General features: G+C 42.0%; 1 protein-coding gene across 11 annotated transcripts in view; it reads right to left on the bottom strand.

Moving 5' to 3' along the window:
• The window catches only part of CIT (citron rho-interacting serine/threonine kinase), a 175,299-nt gene that overhangs the window by 51,939 nt on the left and 109,959 nt on the right, over nucleotides 1–13,401 (bottom strand). For 10 of the 11 annotated variants that reach the window (XM_024977733.2, XM_024977735.2, XM_024977736.2 and 7 more), the window contains 5 exons: nucleotides 11,915–12,010; nucleotides 7,183–7,299; nucleotides 6,104–6,213; nucleotides 4,945–5,119; nucleotides 505–702 (listed from right to left, as the gene is read on the bottom strand). In XM_024977733.2, coding sequence (XP_024833501.1) covers nucleotides 505–702; nucleotides 4,945–5,119; nucleotides 6,104–6,213; nucleotides 7,183–7,299; nucleotides 11,915–12,010 — 696 coding nt within the window. The remainder of the gene's footprint in view (nucleotides 1–504; nucleotides 703–4,944; nucleotides 5,120–6,103; nucleotides 6,214–7,182; nucleotides 7,300–11,914; nucleotides 12,011–13,401) is intronic. The other variant, XM_024977738.2, reaches the window with a different exon arrangement.

Genomic DNA, 13,401 nt, shown 5'->3' with positions numbered 1-13,401 from the left:
GCAAATCAGTCTCTCAGAAAGAGCAGAGAAGCCAGGTCCCTTTTACAGAAACAATTTCTCATTCATTAGAATCGTTTCCATCCAGAATCTACCAAATACATAATAAGATTCAAAACACAATCTAAAGGTTAAGGGGAACAAAAAAGGAATACAAATGAGGTTAATCAAAACAAAAATAGAAATATGGTAGAAAGACTACTATAATATATAAATTTTTTTTTAATGACTATTGAAAACTAAATAGAAGACCCAGGTAAATAGCCTTTGATTAAACAGAAATTTAAGATATAGTGACGATGATTTTATAAAGAAGGAAATACAAAAATAAAGGTGGAACCTTTCAAGATCCTTAGGAAAGCTCAGTTGATCTAGTATACCAGTGCCAAAAAAGCAGCAGCCTACATAAGTCAACTTTCTGCCTATTCAGCATTTCTCTGGCTTGTTTTTTCCTCTCTTGGCACTTTTAAAAGTGAGCAACTATCCTCAGCTCCACACACATCCTACCGTAAGCGCCTGGATCTCTTCTTCTGCTTCTGCTGTCGTCTCTTCCAGCTCCGTCTTGGCCTGGCGGAGCTGGCTCTCCAGGGCCGCCCGTGCTGCCTGCAGGGCTGTCAGCTGGGATTCACGCTCCTGCAGGGAGAGCTGCAGCTCTGTGAGCTGGCGTTTGAGCTCCAGTTTCTGCTCTTCATGTTCTAGACTGACCTGAGACACACACAGAGAGACTTGTTGACCTTAACGGAAGAGAAAGCCAAGACACAACCTGCATCTTAAATCTGGTCATGGAATCAAATTCTCAGCACTCAACTGAGAAGGAAAAAAAAATGGAATAAAACAGTTCTGATTTTGATGAGTCTCAAAAATTAACTGGAGTGAGAACACGTAAGAGTATGTATAACATATATACAGAGCATCCCTTCCTTTCCTTTATTACAGTGCTTGAGAAAGCATCTAAAAAGAAACCACACAGTAAGAATCTCCTATGGAAATTATTATTATCATTAGAAAAATATTTAAAAGTGAACATAAATCAACAGAACTGGACAATTCTGGAACAATGGAACAATTGGTTCAAAATTGGGAAAGGAGTACAATAAGGCTATATATCGTCACCCGGCTTATTTAACTTACATGCAGAATGCATCGTGAGAAATACCAGGCTGGATGATTCACAAGCTGGAATCAAGACTGCCAGGAGAAATATAAACAATCTCAGATACTCAGATGATACCACTCTTAAGGCAGAAAGTGAAGAGGAACTAAAAAGCTTCTTGATGAAGGTGAAAGAGCAGAGTGAAAAAGCTGGTTTGAAACTCAACATTAGAAAATTAAGATCATGACATCTAGTCCCATCACTTCATGGCAAATAGAAGGGGAAAAAGTGGAAACAGTGACAGATATTCTTTTGGGGGCCCAAAAATCACTGTGGATGATGACTGCAGCCATGAAATTAAAAGACACTTGCTCCTTGGAAGGAAAACTATGACAAACATAGATGGCATATTAAAAAGCAAAGACATCACTTTGCTGACAAAAGTCCGTACAGTCAAAGCTATGGTTTTTCCAGTAGTCATATATAGATGTGAGAGTTGGACCATAAAGAAGGCTGAGCACTGAAAAATTAATGCCTTCAAACTGTGGTGCTGGAGAAGATTTTTGAAAGTTCCTTGGACTTCAAGGAGATCAATTCCAGTCAACCCTAAAGAAAATCAACCTGGAATATTCACTGAAAGGACTGATGTTGAAGCTGAAGCTCCAATACTTTGGCCAACTAATGAGAAGAGCCAACTCACTGAAAAAGACCCTGATGTTGGGAAAGACTGAAGGCAAAAGGAGAAGACAATGACAGAGGAAGAGATGGTTAGATAGCATCACCAATCAAATGGACGTCTCCTTGAGCAAACTCCAGGAGACAGTGTGGGACAGAGGAGCCTGGAGTGCTGGGGTTCCAAAGAGTCAGACACAACTTAGCAACTGAACAACAAGAAAAAACATAAATAACACCTTGACGGTAATAAGGACATCTTTACAATGGGATTACAAGTGGAACAACAGACTGCATTCTACTTATTTTATTTTATTGATTATTTTTTTTCATTCTACTTATTTTAAATATTCTTGTTCTGATTTGTTCTCATCAGGTAACCTGAATTAAGGTCACATTGTGAACTAATCATTCCTCCCTCCGTCTACTCATCTATCTACTCAAACTTTCATCTATTCAAGAAATACTTAATTGGCAAATTCTATATATAAGGAAATACAGAGATGAAACAGTCTCTGCCTTCAAGGTCGGGAGAAAAACTAAAAACCAACCATTGCCATACACTGTGATCAAGTGCAATGGTCCAGACATGCAGAAATGTGGGAACACAGCAGAGAGGGAGAGAAAGTAATTGTGGATCTGTGTACTGAAGAATCCCAGGAGCCAAACAAGCAGATAAGAGGGGAAAGAAAACTCCAAGCAGAGGAAGCAAGACATCCAAGGCATGGAGATGTGGAAGACCCTGGCACATCTGCTGACATAACCAACGTGATAAGCCGTTCTAAGGACCAGACCCTGTGCTGGACATGGGACACCAAGCAAATAAGAGATGCCTGCTGCTGTTTGAGAGCCTGCTGTTTAATGAAGACGGCCAAGGGGTACGCAGGGAATAAGCTAATCATGAAAGGCCATGGGGACCCAAAGGAGACATCCCATCTAGGTCCAGGGGGTTGGAGAGGGCTCCTTGGGAAAGGTAAAACCCAAGTCTCAGAGGTCATAGGCATGAAGAGGAGAAAGACAAGAGATGCAACCCAGAGAACCAATAGGATTTTGATGATACAGTCACCATAGGGAACAGTATGGCAGTTCCTTAAAACACTAAAAGCAGAGCTACCATATGATCCCACATCCCTCTCCTCAGCATATATCCAGAGAAAGCCGTAATTTGAAAAGATACATGCAACCCACTGCAGCACTGTTTACAATAGCCAGGACATGGAAGCAAGCTAAACGTCCATCGACAGAGAAACGGATGAACAAGATGCGGTACATATACACATTGGAGTACGAGTCCCCCATAAAAAGGAATGAAATAACACCATCTGCAGCAACATGGAGGGACTTCAGATTATCATACTGAGTGAAGTCAGAGAAAGACAAGTATCGTATGATATCACTTACATGTGGAATCTAAAAAGAAAGGTACAAGTGAACTTATTTACAGAACTGAAACGGACTCAGATGTAGAAAACAAAGTTATGGTTGACAGGGGGAATGGAGGAGGGATAAATTGTGAGATTGGGACTGACATATACACACTACTATATGTAAAATAGGTAACTAATAAGGGCCTACTGTAAAGCACAGGGAACTCTACTCAATACTCAGTAATGATGCATATGGGAAAAGAACACAAAAGAGTTGATATGTGTATAACTGACTCACTCTGTTGTACAGCAGAAACTAATACAACAACACTGTAAAGCAACTATAAAAATCATCCCATAAAAATTTTAAAAATAAATCAATAAAGTTAAACTCCAGACTCCCCTAGAGTACATACAGCCCTGAACCTCTCTGGAAGTGTCCTAAATTTCTCACACCACCCTTTGCGGGGCTAGCTATACAGATTCAAAAATAAAGCAACACACCCTCCCTGGGTTAGATTAACGCCCAGTGGAACAACAGTTGTAGGGCAGACACAGAAGAGAGACACTTACGGGAAGGGAAAGCAAAAGACAGTTAGCCAATGTTCCCACGCTCGGAGAAATCTGAGTTATTTACACTCACACTGCTAAGGCTGACGCTACAGGGAAGTGTGGTTAAACTTACTGAAGAGTAAAAATATAGCCTGGATAAGAAAAGTAAAACCACTGCCTAAGGCTTCTGGACAACCAAGAACAATGGTCCTCAAACTCCGGAAGCATAAGCATCACCCAGGGTGCTTGTTAAGAATGCAAATCCCTGCTCCTCAGCCCGTCACTGCTCAACTCAATTCAATTAAAAAAGCTGAGAGAGGAAGCTACCCAGGAATCTGCATTTCAACACAAAGGCCACGTGGTCTTAATAGAGAGGGATCCACACACTGCCAACCCTGCTCCTTCAGAGAAGTGGCCTCACTTAATACTCCAGTACAAACAAAGACGACATTCTTAAAGGGCAGAATTTCCTCATGGTTTAGTCCTTAACTAAAGATGGTCTGCTTAACGTCTTTGCCATAACAGAGATTATACACTCTTGGAAGAATTCCATCACAAATATGAGTCCCTTGTCATCACACCCAGTTGGGATGTCCCACTTTGAACAACCTCTCTCCTGAGTTCCAGTTCTGTCTCTGCCAGTGTCTACTAAGCCAACCTGCTAGGCTGACAGCCCCACAGATCAAGGGTGGGTCTATCTTGTCACCACTGTCCATCAGGCTACTAACTGGCAAACGGCAGGCATTTAATAAATACACAGTTGGTGATGTCAAGTCACAGCTTAAATCAACCTCAAAATATTCACAACTAAATGTGTGAGATTTCCCTTCCCAAACCTGGCTATCCTTCCCAGCTACTTTATCCCTCTGAAAACAATCACTTTCCATCAAACAAACCTAAAGTTCAGATTTCTCATTTAGTCTCCCACTGCCACGAAACCTCTGTCACTAAGCCATACTATGTGCTAAACTCCAAGCAAGGACACGGTCAGGTGATCCTCCATGACCCAGGACAGAGGAATCTCTCTGCCCCCATTTGAAGGTGCACCAATTTACGTCATCCTTGCGTAACCTGATAAAGGAGCAGCCCTGAGGCTGTCAAACTCCTAAGAAGTGGAGGTGGAATTCTAACCCAGACCCCTGTGGTCCCGACTGCACTCTTCACCACCATCCATGATGGCTATTGATTTGAGCTTGACACCTGGCTGGCTGGGGTCTCTGGTGCTCCAACAAATATCCTTGGGAGGTCACCCTTCACTCTTACCTCCCTTAGCCTGGTCTCCAGCTCCAGCAGACGGTTCTTGTCACTGTGGTCTTGGTGGCTTATTTTTTCCAGCTGCTCCTCCAGCTTCCGGTTCTGGGCCTCCAATTTCCCAGCTTGCGTCTCCAGGTAAAACTTCTGTTGCCTGAGTTCTGAAATCATCTCTTCCTGGGCCTTCCTGGTGGGGGTGGCAGGAGGAGCCAAGCAAAATCACAGTCTCATTAGAGGTGAGCATGTCCCCCCTTGGAAGGACAGGCAGAAACAGAGAGAGAGGTGTGTCTCAGTTACATGGACCACACTTGTGGTTAGTGCTGTCCAGACCTGGCCTCGTGTGCATGACTCCAGCAAGGGGACCTGGGGCCCACTCAGTCCCCACTGTTCAGAGTCCCTTCTTGATGAGCTTAAGTATGGTCAAGGGATACTATCATTTCACTCTTTTGGTAGACCTTTTTATTTTTCTAGTCTGTACAGGACAGCAGGAAGGGCCTCCTGAGTACAAGAGCACCCTAATGACTCATTGAGATGGGCCCTAGGGAAAAGGGGGTCATAAGGAAAAAGAATGATACTCCTTCCACTTCTGCTAACCACAGGCTGCTTAGAAGCTGGAATGACTCAAACATCAGACAGTGGCCTACCAAGCAGGTTTAAACTAAGATGGGAATGTTTAAGGTCTCTAAAGGGACATATCTAAGGTGGGGTGGAAATCCTGGAGATTGTAATTCTTTGGGGGAAAAGATTAAGATCAAAGTGCTCCTGGATCACAGGAGAGTACCTGCTGAACCCCCTAAACTCACACCCCAGGGCCCAGCTTCACAGTTGGGCACACTGGAGATCACCTCCAACTGATAACAGGATGCAAGTCTAGGGAACAAGGATGGCAGCTCTCCAGAAGCCAGCTATAAATAGACTCGTTAGAGAGAGCAAAACACTCTGTGATGGGATGGGAATCTGAAGCATTTGAGAAAACCCAGCTCAAAAGAGAGGACAGGGTAGAGCGAGATGACTTCAGAGGGGGCAAAGCTTCCTAAGCATACAGAGGTTGGGCCCCAGAACAGGAGTCATTAAATCCACTTCGGCTCCACCACACAGAAGAGCAGAATTTGTGCCCCAGGAGGCAGGATCAGAGTGGAATCAGGCACATAGTTAGAATCTGAATACTTACATGTTCCTCTGGGTAAAGAGACTGCTGTTGGCCGCAAGTTTATTGGCTTCCGACAATTCCACTATCCTTTGTTCCAGGGATCTGATCTTGGAATCCATAGCATTGATCATCTGAAACACAAGGGATCTTTTGGAACCTTGCACACAGATGGTGCCACTGGAGTGAGAATAACACAGGCCACGTGGGCCAGGCAGAAGGATTATCTGAAAGGCAGGACCATCAGACCAGAGACTCAACTAGCTTATACCCTGAGGGGCATAGATCTCACAACCCCAGGGATGGCACTCATTCATTTTATCAACAGAGGTTGCACATCCCCCCAGCAGCTGAGGGACCTGCAGGAAACACATGCAGGAGGACCTGTTGAGGAACCTGGCATTCCCTAAGTCAACAGGCCTCGTTAAATCCCCGTGTTGTCCGCATGTGACCTGAGCCTGCAGGAGCCTCTAAACCTTGCATCTGCAAGTTCCTGTTCTTATCACCCACAGGCTTGTCGTTCTCTGAGTGATTCCTTCTCACCCAGCCCTTACTGTCCTAGATTCTCTACATCAAAGCTTCCCCAACTTAGTGAATCATAAGAATTGGCCAGGACGGGAAAGGTGGGGAGGGAAGGGGCTTGCTGGTTAAAAATATCACTTTCCAGGACCCTCCTTTAGAGATTCTGATGTGAAAAATCTCAGTAGGGTCTGAGATAATAAGCAGATTAACAAGCACAACAAGGGAATCTTTTAAGCTGCAGTTTCTGAAAACATCTGCCTACAGGGATTAGAAAGGAAATAAGATGTCTGATTGCGGCCAAGGGCCACCAGGGTTGTTATCGGGGGGACGTTTTAAAACTCACGGTTCTAGTTGATGCAGGTCAGCGTGAGTTCTTAAAGAAGGGTATGAAAGGCAAAACTGGCCACAAGCCACCACCACCACCACGTTTTACAAGAGGAAGGGCTTGTAGAGAGAGCTTTCTGTTAGTGACAGACTCCATGGGATAAAACAGACCAAATGGACTCTTCTCCAGCCCATGATTTCTGGCATGGTTCACAATCCCTCCCATTAAAACCGCCTTTGCGACTCCGTCTACCTACCGCCTTCTGCTCGCTGAGAATTTTGCCTTTCTCATGGGCCTCCTCTTCGTGTCTTTGCATCAGGTTCTCCAGTGTCTCCTTGTCTGCTAGGTCTTTCTTTATCTGATTGTCCAACACCTGAGGGGAAACAAAAGGAGAAGTTAGCGTCCTGAGCCCAGAAGACTAACAAGAGGTACCGGAGAAAAGTAGGAAAGGAGAGGAAAAGCACCGGAGAAGCCGCGCTTCCCCAACTCCAGGGCAGAGATGTATCAGCCAGGAAGAAGTTAAGAAGTCAAGCGTGATCATCAAATGGCAAGTAACTAGAGGACCTGAACTAAGAATTTATTTTAAAATTAGCGGCCAAAAAGACCAGAGACGGATAGTCAAAGTGCAGGTGGACACCAGAATGAGGGCAGTGGAGGGGAAAGATCTCTCTAGAGATCTTATGATTTGCAGCTAGTACCTAGGGGCAACATTATAGTAGTCAACGTGCCAGCAGTTTTCAGAACAATGCTTGCTCTTAATTTGTACAGAAATAATCTCGTTATCTCCAGACTGGGAGTGGAAGGATAAAAAGCTGAAGACTGAGGAAACCTGTGTGACCACGGAAAGTTGACATTCAGAAACAACCAGGGACAAGAGGCTTCTGCCTACTGATAAAGTAGGTGGGGAGTCAATAGACTGAAGAGACGGCATGGGGGTGGGGGAACCTCTTTCCTCCAATCTTTCCTCTGATCCAGCTGGGGGTAAAAAAAAAAAAAAGAAAAAGTCACTGGAAAGAGAAATCTTTCCCAGGGGAAGAGAAATCATGTGTTCTCAGTGCTGAGAATGCCACTGTAAGCACCTAGTGTTCCCAAGAGGAAAAAATAAAACAGTAATGGTGTCACCATCCACCAGCTTGATCTAATGTTCTGCGAGGGACACACAGAGCGCCATCAGTTGCCAAAACAACCAGCGAAAATGAGAGGAAGAAAGGCGACATCATGACTTGCCAAGCCTTTGACCCTGTGTTTCTCATCACTGAGCTTCTCTGAATGACACCACATCTGATACTGGGAAGAAAGCCCAAAGAATTGGGGTCACAGATGGGAGCTGAAATCTGCCTTTCCCACTGTCTATTGTGAAGGGCCCTTCACAGCTCATGGGGACATCGTCCCTGAAAAGAGCCAGTGAGCAGGGAGGGGGCCTGCGTGACAAAGAAAGAAAAGGACAATTTCAAAGAGGGTTTTAAACGAGAACTGACTGATGAATAAAACAGAGTGAAAGTTGGTAGAAAAGAATAAGAGGTGGAGGACGGGGTCATGGGAGGAGGGATGAACCTCAAGAGGATAAGCCGCCCGTTCTCTTGGATGTCAGGATGCGATTCTAAAATTACGAGTAAGTAAAGGACCGAATCTGGGGTATGATCACAATTATTACCAAAATGGCCTTACAGGGGATAAAACAGGGCCACAAAGCAGAGCTGACTAAAAAGAAATGGTTTCATAAAGCCAGGAGGGAAGAAAGAAGAAAACAAATCTCCCTCTAATATTCTCTAGGATCTATAAAGCCAAGTTCTTGCCACCTAGAAGGTAGCAGAGAACACATAATGCCTACACAAGGAGTCTTCTGCTTATGAAGTAAAAAGCAATGAAGCCCACTTTCAGAATGACTCTGTTCAAAATAAGACCTCCCCAAGGACTTCCCTGGTAGTCCAGTGGTTAGGACTCCATGCTCCCAATGCAGGGTGCCCAGATTTGATATCTGGTCAGGGAACTAGTGTTCTTGTCTGGAGAATCCCAGGGATGGGGGAGCCTGGTGGGCTGCTGTCTATGGGGTGGCACAGAGTCGGACACGACTGAAGCAACTTAGCAGCAGCAGCAGCAGGGAACTAGATCCCACATGCCACAACTAAGAGTTTGCATGCCTCAACTTAAAAGATCCCACGTGCTACAACTAAGACCCTGTGCAGTCAAATAAATAATGAACATAAATATTAAAAAAATAAATAAGACCTCCATTTTGGCAGCAATGAATACCAACGCAAAGAAGTATGAGCCAGAAGGGACAAGCCTTTATCAAAATGGCACACATCCTGGCTTTGCTGGGGTCAGACTGGCAGGAGGATGAACAAGACAATGCCTGAGAGGGAAGCAGGGAATTTCTTTGAAATCAGAGATTCCACTGTAGCCATTTATATCAATTTAAGATAAAACATGGCTTTCTGACAGGAAAGTCAATATACTCACCCAAATTACAGAATGAATTTTGCAAAGGTTATTTTCATCATGCAAAGGTGCCAGTGGACAATTGTAAACATTCTCATAATTTTCTGAAAGGTAGTTTATTTCAAAGATAAAAGTCTAGAAGCCAGTAAGAACTAAAACCAAAAATTGGCAGATAAAGTTGAAAATGTATGAAGGCAGGCATTCACACTAAAACTAAAGTCCATTCTAGGTTCTTTCCTTGTATTTCTTTCAATGAAAAATAACCAAAAGGAACCCCAGGGGTGAAAGAGAGGATGCCAGAATAGTGCTGCTAATTGAATATGTATACTTGTTGTTCCCCAAAATAGGAACAGCTAACTCTTTGAGGATAGCAAACAAACCAGTAATACAATCATCACAAAAATTAAAAGACTCCTTCAATGTCCGACTTTGAAGGGAAAATAACAGTATTTGAAATGTAATGACCAATCAATGTCTGATTCTCAAGAACATAAGACATAATTAAAGGCTTGGTCCAAAATCACAATGAAAATATGGTGTGATTTTAAAAGGAAATAGGCTAGTGGTCACTTCTAGTCACCGAACTTACTACTAAAAACTGAAATGAAATAATAATGTCAATAAGTGAAATAATTTAATTCACTATTTGATACAGTGGACTGGATTACTTAAGCCAGCTCTTCTACAAAAAATGATTTAAAATGCTAGATAGAATATGAAAAACATTTTCCAAAAGTACCTAAAAATTGGCAAAAGAGTAAGAAATTACAGACTAAAATCTAAGTGAAAGCAGAAACCCAGAGAGGTAAGAAGCGCAGAAAGCTGTTTTGAACTTGAGGCATTTGCTGAAAAAAACTTGAGCTTCATTTTTAATTGCTTCAAAGGGTAAGGAAATAGAGAAGTCAAAGCCCAGGGATGCCTGCAAAGTGGGCACACATTTTCATTCAAGGTCTCAAAGAATCCCCATTATTAATTTGCCAAGGAAAATGAGCAGCTGACCAGGCACACAAAAAGACAGACACCATAAAAAAGAACCAGGAGAAACAACAGCAGAAACAGACCTTCAGATACTTCGGATTCTGGAATCATCAGCTATAGATGGAAAAATAACTATGCTAATGAGTTTAAAGAAGCAGAAGATAAGCTTCAAATGAATGCAGGGAATAAAAAGTTCTTGTCTTAAATAATCTAGTAAACTTGGAAAAGAACCAAACAGACTGACAAGAAACCAATAAATACACTAACTGAAATTTAAAACTCAATGGATGAGTTTAGCGGCAGATTAGACAGGGAAGGATTAGTACACTGGAAAATCAATTAGAGCTTAACCAGAATGCAGCACCAAAAAACAAGCGGTAACCTAACACATGCCTAACCAAATTCTCATAAGGGAAGGAAAGAGAGAAGAGGAAGAGGCAATATTTGAGACATAATGACCAATAATTTTCCAGAATTTTTTTTAATATATTCCGAAGTCCAGTATTGGAGAAGGCAATGGCACCCCACTCCAGCACTCTTGGCTGGAAAATCTCATGGACGGAGGAGCCTGGTGGGCTGCAGTCCATGGGGTCGCCAAGAGTCGGACACGACTGAGCGACTTCACTTTCATTTTTCACTTTCATGCGCTGGAGAAGGAAATGGCAACCCACTCCAGTGTTCTTGCCTGGAGAATCCCAGGGACGGGGGAGCCTGGTGGACTGCCGTCTATGGGGTCGCACAGAGTCAGACACGACTGAAGCGACTTAGCAGCAGCAGCAGCGAAGTCCAGTATATCTCAAGAAGGATAAATAAATAACTCTACATCTGTCTACATGTAAAGTTTTAGCACAGTAAAACTTCAGAAAATTAAAGACAAAACAAAGTTTTAAAAGAAAAAAGAACGATTGCTTTCAAAGAAAGCAACAGTTAGACTGACAGTTGACTGTCAACTGCAATAATAAAAGCCAAACACATCAACGGAATGATATTTTCAAAAAGTATCATAAGAAATAACTGCCAACCTAGAAATCTATGCCCTGTCAAAACATCTTTCAAGAACTAGGAAGAAACAGAGACATTTTCAGACACACAAAACATAGAGGCTGGTACCAGCATTATCTCCACTAAAGAAAGTCCTCAAGGATACACTTTATATAAAAGACAAAGATCTAGGTCTAAGATGCAAGAAGGAAATTAAAAGCCAAGAAATGATGAATCTGTCTAAATCTAAATTATCATGGACTGAGTGACAGTGGGTCAAAAAATATTTTAAAGATTTATTATTTTTATACTTTTAAAATTAAAGACATTTTAAATATTTTAATATATTAAAGATATCTTTAAATATTTAAAAATACACAATGACCAAATTTTTTGAAATAAACTATTTTTGAACTTCTGATATCCAACCCCCTCCATGGATAAAACCCCACATCATGGCCTGAGGACAGCATTTACCCCAGAAAGTCCTTTGTTCTAGCAAGAAGTGACCCAAAGCACCTGGGAGGAGAGAGGAGCTACGCGGTGCTGTAGGAGGAAGGGCAGAGAAAACCAGAAAGTGTCTTTACTTTAATTTTTTCTTCATAGTGCTGCTCTTTCTGTTTCAGGTGCACCTCCAGATGCTGCGCTGAGACCTGGGCTTCTCTGTGCTTCTCCTCCAGCTCCTAGACAAAAAGGAGGAGACGGTCAGGTGTGTGAAGGAAGGGCAGAGCCGACGCATGTCAGACATTCAGAGGAAGCACGGCTTTGGCACAGGCACCAGAGACAACAGGCATGTGTTTCCTCACAACTAGCCTCTACGATTCTGGAGAAGGAAACCGCCACTGAGCCTTGGCCCTGGGATTTCCAAGTCCAAGTACTCACACTCATACACACACAGCTGGTGGGCTGGGATCAGAAATCTATCAGTGTGACAGGTCAAAGGCAGCTCTTCATCTCTGCTTAGAGAAATGAGAGTAACGAGGCAACAATTTCAAAATTCCATACAGTGCAAAGCCCCTGACCACTATCTTGAACCTCAGGCAACTGTTGCTCCAATGACAGCCTTAAACAAGAAAAGTAATGGCAATTTACTTTGTTTATTTTAATGATAAAAAAATTTTATATTTTCCTCATTAATAAAATGATTGGACAGGAACCCTAGCTAAGAAGGAAAACTAATATAACAATTCAAACACTTTGAGTTTTGAATGATTATGTTAACTGACTGGTAATATGGAGAATGTGACTATCTAGAGACGTTCATATGAGATCATGTGTAGATGATGTAACACTAATGGGAAGAAGGCAGAACATAAAATTGACTAAAAATGACATAAATATGTGTACACATATGTGGAAGATAGGAAGAGAATTTGGAGTAATATAAACAGCTCAAATGTAAAGTCCTCTTCATTCTCTTATTAAGATTTCTGCTTTTAAACAAAATTCATTTGGAAATTATACCAATTCATTTGCAACATATTATAAACTGGTCATATAAAAGGCAGCATTCAATTTACTGAAATATTCTCTAAGTGAAACTATCTGCCTCTACATTAATTCTTATGAATCTGGACCCATTAGTTAATTACTAATATCAAAAGTCATTACTCCAAGTTTTCATCTCTTCACACTATATTCAAGATTTTCTTTGAAATGGAAATAATTATGAGAATTTGAAGAATGAGGAAATTATACAGGATATGACCATAAAATGAAGGAAAAAATACTTTCAGATTCACACACACATGAAATGGTACTGATTAAGCTTTTGAAATTCTGAGTCTGCAAGCACTGACTTTGACTTGGGGGCCAGTAAAGTATTCAATGTTAAAACCAGGTGCACAAGATCTACTGCAATCTAACAGATGTCATTTTGAAAAACTGAATGTAAATAGGATGTTAAGTAATAAAAACATACTTTAAGGGCTTTAGGTATATTAAAGGATCCCCAGAAATGAGGTCTTTTTATTAAAGCAAAAGACTCTGCTATAATGAGAACCCCAATTATCTGTTTTTAAAGTTCTTAACAGAATAGCAAATACTTTAATGCAAATGACATTTGAGATGACTT

This window comes from Bos taurus, chromosome 17 (assembly GCF_002263795.3).
Source record: "Bos taurus isolate L1 Dominette 01449 registration number 42190680 breed Hereford chromosome 17, ARS-UCD2.0, whole genome shotgun sequence".
Classification (NCBI taxonomy): domain Eukaryota; kingdom Metazoa; phylum Chordata; class Mammalia; order Artiodactyla; family Bovidae; genus Bos; species Bos taurus.
This window is presented reverse-complemented; position numbering and strand designations above follow the sequence as displayed.